Source organism: Bactrocera dorsalis, chromosome 3, assembly GCF_023373825.1.
Source record: "Bactrocera dorsalis isolate Fly_Bdor chromosome 3, ASM2337382v1, whole genome shotgun sequence".
Classification (NCBI taxonomy): Eukaryota; Metazoa; Arthropoda; class Insecta; order Diptera; family Tephritidae; genus Bactrocera; species Bactrocera dorsalis.
The window spans coordinates 25581464-25599481 of NC_064305.1; the positions used below are offsets into that span (position 1 = coordinate 25581464).

The 18018-nt window shown below is 35.0% G+C and overlaps 4 protein-coding genes and 1 non-coding gene across 14 annotated transcripts in view; 4 read left to right on the top strand and 1 right to left on the bottom strand.

The window, feature by feature from the left end:
- The first annotated feature begins 6834 nt into the window (after positions 1-6834).
- Positions 6835-6907, top strand: Trnar-acg (transfer RNA arginine (anticodon ACG)). Its single transcript has one exon. It is a non-coding gene; the product is annotated as a tRNA-Arg (tRNA).
- Positions 6908-7705: 798 nt separating this feature from the next.
- Positions 7706-8884, top strand: LOC105222323 (NF-kappa-B inhibitor-interacting Ras-like protein). The gene is made up of 2 exons (XM_011199602.4): positions 7706-7955; positions 8020-8884. The coding sequence occupies exons 1-2, from the start codon at positions 7842-7844 to the stop codon at positions 8569-8571; spliced, it is 666 nt and encodes a 221-aa protein (XP_011197904.1). The 5' UTR covers positions 7706-7841; the 3' UTR covers positions 8572-8884.
- Positions 8885-9057: 173 nt separating this feature from the next.
- Positions 9058-13268, top strand: LOC105222322 (chromatin-remodeling complex ATPase chain Iswi). Its single transcript, XM_011199601.4, has 7 exons — positions 9058-9237; positions 9498-9715; positions 9774-10028; positions 10091-11177; positions 11252-12283; positions 12343-12503; positions 12560-13268. The coding sequence occupies exons 1-7, from the start codon at positions 9187-9189 to the stop codon at positions 12819-12821; spliced, it is 3066 nt and encodes a 1021-aa protein (XP_011197903.1). The 5' UTR covers positions 9058-9186; the 3' UTR covers positions 12822-13268.
- Positions 13269-13499: 231 nt separating this feature from the next.
- Positions 13500-18018, bottom strand: part of LOC105222321 (fatty acid 2-hydroxylase) — a 50924-nt gene continuing 46405 nt past the window's right edge. For all 10 annotated transcript variants that reach the window (XM_029548710.2, XM_011199593.4, XM_029548709.2 and 7 more), the window contains 2 exons: positions 14398-14631; positions 13500-14335 (listed from right to left, as the gene is read on the bottom strand). In XM_029548710.2, coding sequence (XP_029404570.2) covers positions 13838-14335; positions 14398-14631 — 732 coding nt within the window. In that variant the 3' untranslated portion in view covers positions 13500-13837. The remainder of the gene's footprint in view (positions 14336-14397; positions 14632-18018) is intronic.
- On the top strand, positions 14902-17943 carry LOC105222320 (uncharacterized). Its single transcript, XM_011199590.4, has 6 exons — positions 14902-15187; positions 15435-15610; positions 15690-15904; positions 15968-16695; positions 16766-16924; positions 17000-17943. Exons 1-6 carry the CDS (start codon positions 15088-15090, stop codon positions 17167-17169), a joined length of 1548 nt encoding a protein of 515 aa, XP_011197892.2. The 5' UTR covers positions 14902-15087; the 3' UTR covers positions 17170-17943.

Consider the following 18018-nt stretch of genomic DNA (forward strand, 5'->3'; position numbering starts at 1 on the left):
CTGCTAACTATCATTTTACAAATTTGAGACAATATTTTGTGAATAAAGGCTAGAGACTGTGTTGTGAATAGTATCTAGTTACAAGTTGAGACTTTACCTCTAAAAGTTTCAAATCCGAAAACTAACGGGTCGAAAAATGTATAGAGACATTTCTATCATTCTTGAATAAAGTGCACCCCACAAATAGAAAGAAAAGCTCGGTCTAGCCTCTAGCATAAATGTTAACACCCATTGTACATAAAATTACGGAGAAAGAAAAAGTATGCACACGCTTTTGAAAACCAAAGGTCAATTGAAAACTAGAAAAATAAATTGGTTTGGACACTGAAACGTGAAATTTAAATAAATTACTAAACACAGTATAATCTATTCTAATACGGCTGCATAAACTGACGTTGGAAACTACCAAAAGCTCCGTCAGGATCGAGAAGAACATCTCCAAGCCGTTCGATAGTAAACGAGGTTTCAGACAAGACGACTCCCTTTCGTGTGACTTCTTCAACCTACTTTTGGAGAAAATTCGAGCTGCAGAACTAAACAGAGAAGGTACCATCTCCTATAAGAGTGTACAGCTGCTGGCGTACGCCGTTGATATTGATATCATTGACCTTAACAACCGCGCCGTTACTTCTACTTCCTTCAGAATGGATAAGGAAGTGAAGCAAATGGGTCTGGTGGTGAACGAGGGCAAGACGAAATATCTCCTGTCATCAAACAAACAGTCGTCGCACTCGCGACTAAGCACCCACGCCACTGTTAACAGTCGTAACTTCGATGTCGTAGGTAATTTCTTTTATCTTGGAACCAGCATCAACACCAACAACAACGTCAGCATCGACATTCAACGCAGAATATCTCTTGCAAACAGGAAACAAAAACAAAACGCTATAATTCACTTATTATTCCCGTCGTGCTATATGGTGTAGAGGCATGGATGAAAACACTCCAGTTCTGAAAGTATTCGTCGCAGTACACGCCGTGGGAAGCAGTGGAAAAGGAATACCTCCTTTTAGTTGGAAAGAACAGGTGGAGAAGGACCTGGCTTCACTTCTAATCTCAAATTGGCGACACCTTGCGAAAAGAAGAAACGACTGTGCTCTTCTCTAGAAAATCACCGTTGAATTTAAATAAATTTAAATATGTTAGTGAAAAGTTTAAAATATAACTATATCAGTTGACACTGATGCCTTTCCAGTGTAGAGGAAATATCAACAATGATTCTGCAAAGTTTCCTTCGGAGTCGTACTTCTCGGACCACCCTCATGTACATGTTTGCTAATAAACATGATGATCGGTCTATAATATAAATTATAGATGTACATATGGTACAAATGTACGTATAAATAGTCCAAACCCCAATTAATGGCAGCAAATTTAGCAGAAGAAGCAACAATGATAAGACAATGAGAAAACAAAATTTACATACAAACATACACATGTTCATATTTATGTCATCGTTTATATAAATGTATGCATGTGCTTATTTGATCGCATACATACTTATATTTTGGAGATAAGAACTCGGTTGCCTCGGTCAATCGAGACACACCTACGAAATTCGTTAAAGCAAGTACTAGAAAAATTGCAAAGCAACAAAATGATATACGCGTGTTTTCATCAGCAAAGTTGCCATAAACAATACATTTTTTTCATATGTACATACATATGTATGTATGTGTGTGTACTTTTATGTACATACTTACATACTATACATACATATATGTATGTATATTTTGTAATATATGTACTTCCTCTTGGTTTTTTGCTATTTTTTCTAAAATGAAAGAGCTTTTTTATAGTAGGGGAAATCATCGAAAGTCGGAGTGTACAACCATCGATTAAATATTACTAAGAACTTGGGTCAAATGGAAATCCAGGGCCGCATGTCGTTTTTCTATCCAGAAGTGGATGTTTGGTATAAGTTTGAGGGTTCAGCACCCGAGGGATGAGCATTTTTGACATCTAGGGTAATCAGCGCGTAACCACCTTTCCATATCTTGCCACTTACTGCGCATTTCATAGTATCGGCGTCTTCACGTAATGCGTGAATATTGGATCTCTTTTTTATAAAGCCGTGTTGTCTCTCTAATAATCCGCCGGCTTCCTTTATTGCTAATTCCAAACGGTTTCGTAAACTATTTTCGTACACTTAACCCATTGTGTTGAGCATACACACAGGCTCTACGATGAAGATTCTTCAGGTCGTGTCTTTGGTTTTGGTAGGAGAACCAAACGCTGTACTTTCCACGAGTCGGCGAGCGCCTTTATAAAGCGTTGTACATTTCAACGAATAAGAAAGAGCTTTATAAGCTTTATAAGATCCAAGCAAATAGAACACAAACTTTAAAAACACTTATTTTATATGCACTCTTTTATGGGCGATTCTATTATTATTAATAATAAATTAACTTTCTGTCCAATTTCGCAAAAGTATATGTATTAATTTGATATCCTTGAGAGTCTCAATGAAAATGTGAGAGTTTTATTTAATCTACTTATGTTGAATAACATCTTAGTCTCTAATAAATGTCTATGAAATATTTATGTACAGCTGTGTTCATGGATATAGTAGTTATGCCCCTGGGTTCTAACTATAAAACATAATAATCAAGTTAAAAATACAAACTATGAATATTATACTACTTTTAAAAAGTAGTTTTTAGCTACATCTACGTATGTATATGTATAAACAATTTTATTTTTTCGATATATTTGTATTTTTTACTACGAAGATTTATTATTGTATAATAATTTCCCATAAGCTTCTGATTAAGTTCCAGTGCTACGCTGGCCAGGACATTACGTCGATCCTTACTGATTCAAACCACTACATAGCTAGTTTGGTACTATATTTTGGGTCGTTAACCTGTTCAAAAGTCTTTTCTTAGACATTTCTCAGCTGCAAAATGATAACATAACATCCATTTAATAGGTTTACATAACCTATTCGGTTCATGATGCTATATATCAAATACTCGTATGTAGGATTAAGATATTATGTGTTTTCTAGTAGACGAATATATTTTCTGGACCACATTCCTCCTAAAAGAATCAATTTTCCATCTGGAGCTTATTGAAATGTTATTTTACTAGCTTTATTTTTGCAGCCACATGTTTCTACGTCAAAAGAGATACTTTCAGAGAACTTCCATTCTTATTTTGTTGCTTATTGTTTTCAAATAGTCTTCTAAGATTTTTAAGTGTAATGTTTTTCATAATTTTTGAGCACGGTTAGGACTTTATTTTTAAATATCGTATCATCTTTCTGTCCCGTAATATTGATTTTGTACATTTCCCTCATGATTCTCTGCTTTATCATTGAAATTTTACAGCTTTGCATATAATTGTAGAGCTTTATCCTACTATAGTTTCGACTCCCTGAAGGTCTTTTTTGTTTACTTAACTTTTTTAAGTATCAATTATCGTCTCTCAATAGATCAGAGTCTTGCTCTGCCCACTAAAAAAGTAAGAGCACTGGCATTTCAAAAAAATGTTATTAGCAAATTTGTAAATTACTTAAATATGTATGTACATTTATTTTTCACAATCATTTAATCATGTTTTTACTCTTGCAGCCTGTTGTTACAGAGAACGTAGCACCTAAAACTAATCGAGATAAATATAGGGTTATTTGTACATACTATAAATGAGCAGGGTGACGAGAAAAGTTGAAATCCGATTGACTACCCGTCTGTTCGTCCTTCCGTGTAAGCTGTAACTTGAGTTAAACTTGGTGTGCAGGTTTCTTGGTACAAAAATAATTACGAGTTGGTAGATGGACGTAATTGGACCATTGACACACAAATCGCAACCGAAACCATATAAAGTGCCATAACTAATCACTAAATTAAGATATAAAACTCTTATTTGGCACAGGAGATAGCAGTAGACAGGGGCTCCTGTGGGCAAAACATTTTTAGTTTACTGTACTATATATACAAATTTACTGAGTATAAATGTTATACGAACTCCTACCGATAGTGTGAAAATGTAAGTAAGTCGGGATCGGACTGACCGACAGTACATGGCAATCTTTTCGCATTCCTATGTCACGTTGTGAAAATGAGCAAGATCGGACACTACTTCTCATATAGCACAATTTTAAACTTCACTATTTTACTTCCCAGTGCACAAATCAAGAAGCAATTAATATAACGGGAATAAACTTTGTACGAACAATGCCTTTAGTATATGCCACCTTATGACCAAAAATTGTTCAAATCCAACAAAAACTGTTCAAGCCCCTAGGTACCGAATATTTGGACATCAATATCAATAGTTGACTTTTGTTCGATCAATGTCTGAGATACATATATAATTTAAACTCAGGGATACCACCCATATACCTAAGATAAAGAAAGAAAGAACCTCCGTGTGACTTTATACCGCATCTATAAGCCAATATGTGAATTATCTCAATGAAAATGACAGAGAGTGTTTTACTCATAACTGTGTATCTTTGTGCCTAAAATAGATAAATTTGAGCGTAAACTCGACTTACTTAATAGTATGTGGTATTGCTAAAAATAGATTAAATCTGCTCGATACTACCCCAACTTCCATATACTTCATATAATGGTTTTCGGTTTTCTAACAAGCCGTAAGTGCCTGTCAGTATAAGAGTTATATAAGTATATAGTATATGTACATATATAACATATGTATATGTGTGTATGTATAATTGCTTGGATTTCGATCCTGGTATGGTTTTCGCTGGATTTGATTCTTGTAGGTTCCAAGAGCATAAAATGTTCGGTTGTAGCCTAACTTGGCCCTTGTTAAATTTATAGACCTCTAACGACAAGTACTATTCTTTTAATGAACATATGTATGTATGTATGTAGGTGTTTGAACTATTCCATCTGTTTTGATTATAATTTTTTTTGTATACATACATACATATGTATGTTCGGAAATGACCTTCTATAGAAATGCTCAGTGACAACGCGCGGAAAAAGTTAGTTATTAGTTAGCAGTAATTAGTGTTTTCCTTGTTAAAACTTGAAAATAAATTACAAAAAAGCATTAAAGGAGCGAGAATTCTTTATTTTATAAATTTTTAAATTGAATTGAAGTTTTTTTTTATTTAATTTTTTGAAATATTAAGGTGATTTTTTACGGCGAATTAAAAAAAAATTTGAAATGGTGAATTTTAAACCATTAACGAATGAGGAATGTTCAACCATAATTAATTTGCATCTAGATGGTCACATGCAGCGTTATATTGCTGAAAATTTTTATAAAAGCCGGGTCGCAATACGAAAAGTTATTGCCGGCTACAACAAAGAAAATCGAGTCATCAGGAAAAAGTAACAAGGGCGCCCAAAAAAAAACAACGAGAAAGTTGAGAAACGAATTTTGGATATTTCCAATTCTGATCCCTTAAAATCAGTTTCAAAAATTCGGTCACAGCTTACAAAAGAAGGCAAGAATGCCCCATCAGTGTACACTATATGTAACAGATTGCACCAAACCAATATTCACAGCCGCGTTGCAAGAAAGTTACTCCACCTAAATTAGGCAAATAAAAAAACGACAAGCAGTTTATAAAGAGCACATATTAAAACCTCAAAATTTTTGGCATAAAGTGCTCTGGACTGATGAATCGATGCTTTGTCTTCGTTATTCCCTCAGTATGGTTTACGTTTGGCACTCACCAGAACAAGAACTACACTCTACAAGTGCACTCTACCCACAGTTAAGTCGGTAGGAAAGGGCTTAATGGTTTGGGGATGCTTATCTGCGAATGGCCCTGGCAATATTGTAGTCCTGGAAGGAAAAGTGACTGTTGCAGTTTATTTAAATTTTTAAAGGAGCACGCCATCCCCGAGGGTCACAGACTAATTTAACCGGATACCCTTCTACAACAGGACAACGCGCCCATTCATACTGCAAAAGTCATCACAGAACATTTACAAAATAAAAATGTGAGTGTATTGAAATGGCCTCCTCAAAGCCCTGACTTGCTACTCATTGAAGATGCTTGGGCAATCTTTAAGATCCATACGTATGACTGGTTGATTTGAAGAACTGCATCTATAACATTTGCAATAATTTCCTCAAAATTAGTGCCAGTTCCATGCAACAACGATTGGGTCAACTAGAAAGACGAAGGCATGGACATTGTGGATATTAAACAATTTGATAACTTATTTTTTCTACATGCAATTTTGTTTTTATAAAAGCAATGAACATCTCTTTTGTTTTTAAAATTACTTTAATTTGATACTTTGGAATATGGTCTCAATAAATAAAAATATTTCATTTGAAAAAATGTAAACTTTTAAATTTTATTCACTTCGCTGATTTATATTTCACTTTGATAACTTACTTTTTCTACCTACTGTACATACATATGTACATACATATTTAAAGAATTATGTTGTACATACATATTTCAAGAATTATGGTTTTTAATTAAATTAGGAGTTGCCGGTAGCTTTTTATTGATTCAAATTTTTGCTATTATTGTGCTACTCCCAATGTCCGCACATTTTGCAGAAATGCAGACAAACTGTGTTTAATTGCTGAGTAAACATGTTTATGGCTGTTTTATGCATTTGTTTATTTATTTGGTTATTCGAATGCGTGCAAACAGACACACTAACGCATAGATGTTCATATGTACATATACAATATTACGTTATTTTTAGAAATGTTTACCGTCAAAACTTTCAAGTTTCTATATACATTTACACATATATGTATAATTTTATAGGTATTTACATATATACACTCTGTACATTCACCTTGTTGATAATAGCGCTATTTTTGAGTAGTGTCAAGCTTTTATGTTGAAGGTAATTTAGAGCTTTTGTCAAAATTTAATTAATCGGTCCTGTGGCGCAATGGATAACGCGTCTGACTACGGATCAGAAGATTCCAGGTTCGACTCCTGGCAGGATCGTGTAATTAACTTTTTTTTTATTAATTTTATGTTATATTTTTACATTTATTTGAAATCCGTTATATACTTTTAATCTCATTAACTTTTACATTTAAATAAAAATATATTTTTAGCGCTATATATACATAGGATTATTTCCGAGTCAAGTTAAAACTGTTGAGACTAATTTGTACTTATTATACTATGCAAAAGTAATTGGACAGAAGGTATAAGTGGAACTTGCATAAAATTTTACTTAATTCCTAGAAATCCATAAATATTTAGAGCATCAATGAGAAGATTAAGAAAATTTTATCCAAAGCAAGATTAGGACAATTTAAATAAAAATCCATTAACAAGGTAGAACAGAACTAGGTATTGGAAATTTATGATACTTATATTTAACCGAGCCATTCGGTATTACATAAATAAATGCAAGCTAAAGTTTTTATAAGGAGGTTATGTATCCCAAATATAGATGTAATTAAAAATATTAGTAAATAAGAACGTTAAATATATAGCACTGAATGATTAAAAATTACTTCATGTTTTCTGCCGCTAGAACACCAACAATATAAGTAAATTTCTGGTTTTAAACGAAATATGATTTCATCCAGAGTGTTCTTACGTCTAAAATTAGCGGTCTTGAAGAAGTCTGTATTGCTCAATTCAATAATTAAGTAATAAAACTTTATAATTTAAATCATAACCTTTAATGATTTTTTTAATTGATTTATTTCCTTCAGAGTATAATATGGATTCTCAGTAACTAATCATTTCTATCTTGTAATAGTGTGAACAGCTTGTAAGAATATAACATAATACCTCTAATAAATGTTGCAACTACAACACTGACCCCAGCTGATTTGTGAAATTTCGTAAAAATTGTTATCAACAAATCGCATTGATAAACAAATTAATTCGCAAATATTTCAACAAATATCGTTAGATCAAAATGTTGACTGCCAAAATAGGTAAAGTTGGCAAAGTGCTTATATGTGGTATGAAAGGTGTTGGCAAAACGACATTGTTGGAGCAACTAATTTATGGGAATGTCAATATGGATACGGTAAGTGTAATTATCCAACTCACATATTTTTATAAAAATCTTTAATTTTTCCAATACAATTTAGGAATTACATCCCACTATAGAAGATATATATGTTGCTAGTGTGGATACAGGACGCGGTGGAGCACGTGAGACTCTTCGAATTTACGACAGCGCAGGACTACAGGGAAAGGGACAACTGCCACGCCACTATCTTTATTTTCCAGATGGTTATGTACTAGTGTATGATCCAACAGATCCCAGTAGTTTAGATATGTTAGCAGATATTAAAACCGATATCGATCGTAATAAGGAGAAAAAAGATAATGTAGCAATAATTGTTTTGGCTAATATGCGTGCGCGCAACAGACGTGATTCACCAGCATCGCCACCCATTCAAGTAACGCAGCCACAATCACAGCAACAGCAACCCGATCCAGTGGAGTCTGTATTGAATCGTGCAAATAGTTGGTGCGCACGTGAACGTATTAAACATTACACTGTAAATGCCATGGAACGTCCGTCTTTGTATGAACCATTTATATCATTGTGCGCCCGGTTGCATCCGCCACCAACAAAGAGCAGTTTCCCACAACTGCGTCAGGTAATGCAGAAAACGCAGAAAAATGATAGCTAGGACGGGGAATCGGATGGCGGCGGTGATAATATGCTATGGTGTATTACAGGCTGTCAGCGTATCGGCAGTGGTGGTAATGGGCAGTAAGTTATTGTGCGAAATAATAGCAGTATCGAAATGGTATTAAAACTGTTGTAAAAATTAATATTGCATATTACAGTAATCTTGACTTTTCTACTTACTATAATTAGTACTTAAATAAATTATGTGTAAAATTTCTTCATACGAAATTATGGCTGTTAAATTAGCAGTGCAATATAAAAAATGAAAACAAGTAAAGAAAATGATTTTGGTTTATCATCTACTCTGATAAGATTTGTGGTGTTTTTCTAAATGGAGTTGGATTTAATTAAGTTAAATTTAGTACATCAATATTTAGTAAAGTTAATGAGCCGCTTCGGTACAATTGCAACGGCGGTAATATATTAAATGCAACCATGTAAAGCATCTATTCTGCCGCTTGTTTTATTCAACTTCGTTCCATCTGTCATATTTCATTGTGGAAATTTGTCTGCAACTTGCAAAATTTTAAGCTCGTGAGAAATAATTTATAGCTGGTGAAACTCAAACAATATTAATAAAAGTATTTAAAATATTGTGTTTACACAAAGGACTATGTCCAAAGAAGAAGTAAAAGCTGAAGTAATGGAAGCTAACGACAACTCGGTGAGTAGAAAACCATCGCTTAAAAATGTGTGCATGAGTCTCGATTGCGCATACTTATATATACATATATAATATGTATTTGTATATATATATATGTATTTGTATGTATATGTATATGTTTTGTCGGAACAAGCAACGCCGTTGGTATGGCATTTGTTTGACGATACGAACAGCTGGAAATGCCGGGCCACATGCTACATAAAAAAACGCGGCAAAATAATATTTTTTTTGCTAACATGTAAACATGTAATATCTTATAGAATGAAACCACTTCGGAGGCAACAACTTCGTCAGCTGAAAAGGAAGTAGATTTCGACAACAAGATCGAAAATGATAGAGGCAAACGATTTGATTTTTTGCTTAAACAAACGGAAATCTTCACGCATTTTATGACAAATAGTAATAAAAGTCCAACGAAGCCCAAAGGACGACCAAAAAAGAACAAAGAAAAAGAGAAGGAGAAAGATGGGAATGCGGAGTAAGTAAATTTATGCAAAAATATGTATAGTTATTAATAAAAAAAAAACCGTTTATAGCCATCGTCACCGAAAGACTGAGCAGGAGGAAGATGAGGAACTCTTGGCCGAAGATACTCAATCTAAAGAACTTTTCCGTTTTGAAAGCTCGCCCAGTTACATTAAAAATGGCGAATTGCGCGATTATCAAGTACGTGGCTTAAACTGGATGATATCGCTGTATGAAAACGGTATAAATGGTATATTGGCCGATGAAATGGGTTTGGGTAAAACTTTACAAACGATTTCTTTACTTGGCTATCTCAAACATTTTAAGTAAGTTCACCTGTAATAATTACGAAAAATTAACCATAATTTAACCATCTAAAATCTTGTAGAAATCAAGCTGGCCCACATATTGTAGTTGTACCCAAATCCACTTTGCAAAATTGGGTTAACGAATTCAAAAAGTGGTGCCCTTCATTACGCGCTGTCTGTCTCATTGGTGACCAAGACGCACGTAACACATTCATACGCGATGTACTCTTACCAGGCGAATGGGATGTTTGCGTCACCTCTTACGAAATGTGTATACGCGAAAAATCTGTTTTCAAGAAATTTAATTGGCGTTATATGGTTATTGATGAAGCACATCGTATAAAAAACGAAAAATCCAAACTTTCAGAAATTCTGCGTGAGTTTAAAACAGCCAACCGTCTGCTTATCACTGGCACACCATTACAGAATAACTTGCACGAGTTGTGGGCTTTGTTGAATTTCTTGCTGCCGGATGTCTTCAATTCGTCCGAAGACTTTGATGAATGGTTCAATACAAACACTTGCCTAGGCGACGATGCGCTCATAACACGCTTACACGCAGTATTGAAACCATTTTTGTTGCGTCGTCTCAAAGCCGAGGTGGAACGCCGTCTTAAGCCCAAGAAAGAAATAAAAATATTTGTCGGTCTTTCAAAGATGCAGCGTGAATGGTATACAAAAGTATTGATGAAAGATATTGATGTTGTGAATGGTGCGGGTAAATTGGAGAAAATGCGTCTACAAAATATTTTGATGCAATTACGAAAATGCACCAACCACCCTTATCTCTTTGACGGTGCCGAACCAGGCCCACCGTATACCACTGACACACATTTAGTTTATAACTCTGGCAAAATGGTCATACTTGATAAATTATTGCCCAAGTTGCAAGCACAAGGTTCACGTGTACTTATATTCTCTCAAATGACACGCATGTTGGATATACTCGAGGATTACTGTTTATGGCGTAACTATCAGTATTGTCGTTTGGACGGCCAAACTCCACACGAGGATCGTAACAGACAAATACAAGAATATAATATGGACAATAGTTCTAAATTTATTTTTATGCTTTCCACACGCGCTGGTGGTTTGGGTATCAATTTAGCCACCGCTGATGTGGTTATAATTTATGATTCGGACTGGAATCCTCAAATGGACTTGCAGGCAAGTGCTGCTAAACTGTTAATTTGTAACAGTTTAAATGTAATGTACAGTTTTTTTTTATCTACTTTATATAGGCTATGGACCGTGCGCATCGTATCGGTCAAAAGAAGCAAGTGCGTGTCTTCCGTTTTATCACCGAAAATACGGTGGAGGAAAAGATTGTGGAGCGCGCTGAAGTTAAGTTGCGTCTTGACAAATTGGTTATACAACAAGGACGCCTGGTGGACAATAGAACGGCACAGTTGAACAAAGACGAAATGTTAAATATCATTCGTTTCGGCGCAAACCATGTCTTCGCCTCTAAAGACTCTGAATTAACTGATGAAGACATTGACACTATTTTGGAGCGTGGTGAAGCCAAGACTGCCGAAGAAAAGGCCAAACTGGATCAATTAGGCGAAGGCTCTTTACGCACATTCACCGTTGACACTGGCGGTGGTGAGGGCGGTTCGACATCTGTATATCAGTTTGAGGGTGAAGATTATCGAGAAAAGCAGAAATTAAATACATTGGGAAATTGGATCGAACCACCAAAGCGTGAACGTAAAGCGAATTATGCTGTAGATGCATATTTCCGAGAGGCTCTTCGTGTTTCTGAACCAAAAGCACCGAAAGCGCCACGCCCACCAAAACAACCAATAGTGCAAGATTTTCAATTCTTTCCGCCACGCCTTTTTGAGCTGCTCGATCAGGAGATTTACTATTTCCGAAAAACAGTAGGTTATAAAGTGCCGAAAAACCCCGAGTTGGGTTCAGAGGCAACTAAAATGCAACGAGAAGAACAACGTAAAATTGATGAAGCCGAGCCGCTGAGCGAGGAAGAGATTGTCGAGAAGGAATCACTTCTAACACAAGGATTCACAACGTGGACCAAACGTGATTTTAATCAGTTCATTAAAGCGAATGAGAAATATGGCCGTGATGATATAGAAAATATTGCAAAAGATGTGGAAGGCAAAACCCCTGAGGAAGTAATTGAATATAATGCAGTATTTTGGGAGCGTTGTCATGAGTTGCAGGATATCGAAAGAATTATGGGTCAAATTGAGCGAGGCGAAGCAAAAATACAACGAAGACTATCTATCAAAAAAGCATTAGATCAAAAGGTGAGCTGAAGAGAAAGCGAAAATTATTTAAAGAAGTATACATTGAAATATTTTTTCAGATGTCACGTTATCGTGCACCCTTCCATCAACTACGCCTGCAATATGGCAACAACAAGGGCAAAAATTATGTGGAACGCGAAGATCGCTTCTTGGTTTGCATGCTGCACAAACTCGGCTTTGACAAGGAAAATGTCTATGAGGAGTTACGTGACGCTATACGGTAAGTAATGAACCTGAAATTGACAATATATGGACTTAACCCCTTTTGATTTGCAGCTCATCACCGGAGTTTCGCTTCGATTGGTTTATAAAATCACGTACAGCACTTGAACTCCAGCGTCGTTGCAACACGCTTATAACACTCATTGAGCGCGAGAATATCGAACTTGAAGAAAAAGAACGTCAAGAGAAAAAGAAGAAAGCTGCTAAGAACTCGACAGGCGCGAGTACAACAAGCGCACCGCCGGCAAAGACAAATCAGAAGCGCAAATCCGAAGCAATGCCCGTTGAAAAGAACGCTAAGAAGAAGAAAAAATAGATTTAAAGTATTCAACATAGTATACATTACAAGCTACATCATAATTATACAAAATACAACCAGCCGCTGTTAGAATGGTAGCAGATTCGTTGATGTAGCGACCATATATTTGATAAATTATTAACTATTTGATTGGAGGGGAGATCGTCGTACGCAACATTATCAATATATCACTCTTACCATATTTTTATATTCATTTACTCATTGATCATGATCAGAAGCTACAATAACAAACTTTTCAGCAGCCGGAAACTAATAAACGTACATATATATACTCAAAGATACTACTGAAACCCACTAATTTAAGTAAACTTACTTTTTTATGCTATTGCACCATAGAGATAAAATTGCTTTAGTTGCTTCACTTGATGTCTTGTTCGATTTCAATAATTTCTAGTAAGCTTACATAATCACTATAAATATAAACTTTTCAAGTTATCTAGTAAATTTCTCTTTATATTTCATGGGATTAAAATTATGGGTTGAACAGCAATGCAACTTAAAAAATGTAAGTAACATGCAGTAATTGTGAGGTGTACAGGTAAATGTCATTTCATTTTTATATTGACATTGACAATCACTTTTTTTATTGGTCACTCCTGTAAATTATTAGAGAATGTTGTGTGGGTTCATGCGACCGTAGTTGCTTTATTAAAATTAACAATACAAATTTCCAAATGTATTTCTAATATTACATTTTATTTGGTCTATATAATCTTCGCAAAACTACTTAATGTCCATATGGTACTGTACTTAATACTTAAATAATGAATAAAGCTAAAAAAAATACGTAATAAAATGGATTCAAACTTACTGAATGCGTGTATCTAAAACAATATTTACACACAGGTTTAGGAATGATTTATCATATATTTTCTTCTTTGGTAATGTTTTTACTTATAAAAAGTAGTAGAAAACACTTTCCACAAGCCAATACAAGACGGTATTTAAGTAAACTACGTTATTTAATTATATTAGTCCTAAATATATTTTGTTATGCGGGCATTTAACTTCAATTACCGCCAACGCAATGTGTAACGTAGTTTACGTAAATGTATTCGTGTATTAAATACGACATCCCATAGTGGACTGCTAATCCCATAGCCCATATCTTGATGTGCGAAATGGTGTTGATAGTGATACCGTTTCATATTGTACATGAAGCGTGTATGTTGTAGTGAGGGATTTCCATAGTGGAGGTAGTAATGCATCAAATCATAACATAGATAACCGCTGAGTGCGCCGGCTAACACAATCCGTGGTTGTGGCAATAAGACACTGAGTGGCGCGTAAAGTATGCTAGCAATAACTACGCCCGGCAGTGGTGGAAAAACAAGGCGCATCGAATCGAAAGGCACTTTATGATGCAGTCCATGTATCATAAAATGAAATGAGCACAAGAGTGGATGAGTGTTAGCATTCACCTTCATATGGAACACAAATCGATGGAGCACATATTCAAGAAAAGACCACAAGAGTATGCCGGCAGCAAAAAAGGCGGTCATAAACAATAACTATGGATAAAAAAATGTGTATGTAGTGATTTCATAATTCAGTTTTAACATAAAGTTCTTACCTCATTTAAGCTAGCTGTATTCCAAATGGGTGAAAACTCATCCCATAAACATTTGCTAATGACGGGTATCCAAAATAGCGGTATAACCCACCAAGGAGTTTTCGTTAACATTTCCAAATATGTTGGTCCAAAAAGACGCAAAGGTCTATCTACTGGTTTATGCACCCATTCATCATAATGTCTTGTTATGTGCGAAATTTGTGGCAGCATGGCATTGGACCAATCTACCAAATGCTGGAATGAGAGGAAATAAGGAAAAATTATTATTATTATTATTAGTATTAAAATAAACATTACAACATACGTAACAGTGATATGCTTTTTGTATATCATACTAATATTAAATTTAAATCAACAGTCGGACATTCGTAAAACAATCGTTAGTCACTCCAAATAATGCCGTATTCAATTTACTTTCTTTTAAAAACTTGGCAGCACAGTCAAAAACATTTTAAAACAAACAGCGCTTTTTGACATTCAGAATGTCAACAACTTGGCTTGAGTTCCTACAGTTACTGTCATATACAAAAAAGTCAAAATCGTCGAGCGTAAACTTCAAAATTTTTCAAATTTTATTTTGAAAATTTTTATTTTTACAATTCGTGAGAATATTTATTTTGTCTGAGTTTATATAGCAGTAACAGCAGTAAAACGGAGGGAAACAAGCGAAGAAACGAGAGCAGCTCTTGCATGAGCAACGGAGGAGTAGTAGAGTCACGGAGTAAAAGTGCAATATCTGCGACGTCAGTGAAACCCATGGAAACATTAAAGGGTATTTTCAGTGTCCCCAGTAAGTATTACAGGCGAATGTAAGCAACTACTGCATTTAATTAGAAAGAAGTGAGTGATATACATACATATACATAAAGGCTTTAATTGGCATGCACATATTCTGTTGGCATTGTTTGTTACTTCTGGGTTGTCAGGAGCAACCAAAGGAGCACACACTGTTTATATTGAAAAGGCTTTTGTTTTTTTTTTTTTTACATTATTTGTAAGAATAGGAGAACTTAATAATGTGTTTACTCTAAATGTAGAGATGGATCGTAATCGTCGAAACTTCCTGAGGGAGAATAAATTGAGCTTACGTGAATTACAAAGGGTGACTAATAAGAGTAAAATACAACAGCAACAAGAGCAACTGTTACGGGACCAAAAGTACGCTGGACGCCGTTCACAATCTCAACAACGTAACAATAACAATTGCTTGGATGTAAGTCGAATGTTTGAAAGCTTATTTTTTCTGAATCTAGATTTGGCAGCTCTTAATTATTCTACCTTATATTCCGTAGAAACAAACTGTGGCGCGCTGCCCTTCATTGTCACGGGTTCCCAGTGGCCGTGTTATGGGGACTGCTGCTGCCGGTGGTGTCGGCGATTGCTCAAATCATATTAGTAGACGCAGTGTTTCGCGAACAAATAGCACGACGACAATCAAATCTGTGCATAAACAAGTGCAAACTGAAGATATACAAGACGAACAATTTCTTTATGACGCTTTGAAACGGTTAGAGCCCAATCTTAACGAAATCGTATGTTTTTTTACATTAAATATTTTCTATTTTAACAGTTGTACCACCAACGAATCTCAGTCACGTTTTAATGGTTTACAACCAAACTTTACGCCACGTTCACAACATATTGCGAACGATGCACAAAGCCGAAACTCTTTTTATCCGTCAGCTGATGAGGACCAAAGGTGTCTGGGGAATACAGATGACCGTAGGTTTGCTACCCAGCCACAAATGGAGGATCCATACGTACAACGTGAAGATACAAATAATTATGTGGAGCAATATAATGCACAGCAACATGGCGAAGTAATTGATGGTGATGATGTAGATACAATACATAATGAAAATGTTGAACGATTATATGCGCCTGAATCATCATCAAAGTACAATTTTGCACCAACTCCACGCTCTCAACAACACTTCACCAATGGATATAATATGGTGGATAGTGATGGATTACCACCAACAACAACAATGCAATCATCATATGAACCGCCAGATCAACAGCAACAGCAACAACCATTGCGTTACCGAATGCAACCTCATGTACAAGGTGATTTACGTGCCAATTTCGAAAATATGTCTTTAAACAACGGTTACGGCGGCGTTGGTGTCTGTGATGTTGCTGTTGATGAAGAATATGGTGCCTTAGGAAATAGCGGTGGCGTTGAGGCTGTTTCCATATCAGGTCGTAGTCGGCGTACGAATATTTCACATAATTCACAGCAAAGTAATACAGATTTGGTCAAAAAGCGTTCAAGTGGTAGCATACACAAACTAGGTTGTAAGTTAAGATCCTGAGCAGTTAATACTTTACAGTTATTTTAATGCAATTTTCTCAATTATGCTTGCAGCTCGAGATAACATAAGTCTGCCTCGTTATTTGGAGCGTGAGAAACGTGAAAAGGAGGAACAACGCCAACGTCAAAGTGAACGTGATCCCAATTGCCCGCCTGGACATTACCCGCTATCGGATAAAGAGCGCCAGGCAGCACTTCAATCAGCTGAAACCAGTACGTAATAAAAATGTTGAATTATATCCATGTATATTGTTTTAAATTTATATTGTTACAAATCAATACTTTCAGGATTCAAAGCACTTGTAAATGAACTAAATCGCATGCCTATGACAACTGAAACTTTACGTATGCGTGTGCGCAAAGCCGAAATCGAGAAAGAACTGAAACTACTCGAAACAGATATACGGGTATTCTCAAAGTCTAAGGTTTATTTGAAGCATAAGGAACAGAACATTTGAAATGAACACTTTTGTGGGTAAATGTATATGTTTGATAACAGCCAATGAGGCAAAAAAAGGAAATGTAAAAAATGTGCATAAAATATACTTTAAGACATTGCGATGTCATCAATGCCATTGCCCTATACTAACATAATTGCCTATATATTTAATTGGTGTTAATTGTACCTTTGTCATTAGCATTGGAAACTTATTTTCTCCTGTGTATGTTAATTTTCATTAAGACTTTCAAGTATTTTGATATAGAGGTGTGTGTGTTTGTATAATATTTTTGTGTGCATATACATATGTATGCCTTAATTTGTGGGGCTTTTAAGTGGCCATAGTCAGAAACCACCAATAGAATTATAATTCGGATGTGCGACGTGTGTACTAGTTTGATAATTATTTTGAAGTTATGTGCATTCAAAACAAACAGGAAGCCACATAATTCATAGGTACTGATATCTACTAATGAAATATATTATTTCTTATATAAATATGCAAGTAAATATTTGTATTAAATGACACGAATATTAAAAGAATCGAAATCTATAATACATTTTTTTCTTATGCAATTAACTACCTGCAAGCTTTGAAATCTATTTAAATTTTTTTAACTGGAAATAGTTATTGAAAAACTATAGCATTTGCATTTAAGGCGATAATAATATAAAACAAAACAAAAAAATATGTACCTAACAGAGTGTGTAAATACATAAATAAAATGAATTTATTATGAAAAACAAAAATTTTTAGTTTTGATTGCATGACAATCTTCATAAAAATGCACTTGTCTTTTGTAATGACTTTACCGTTTAATTTTTTATGTTAGTGGATTGTTGTTGTTTTAACTGTAAACACGTGAAT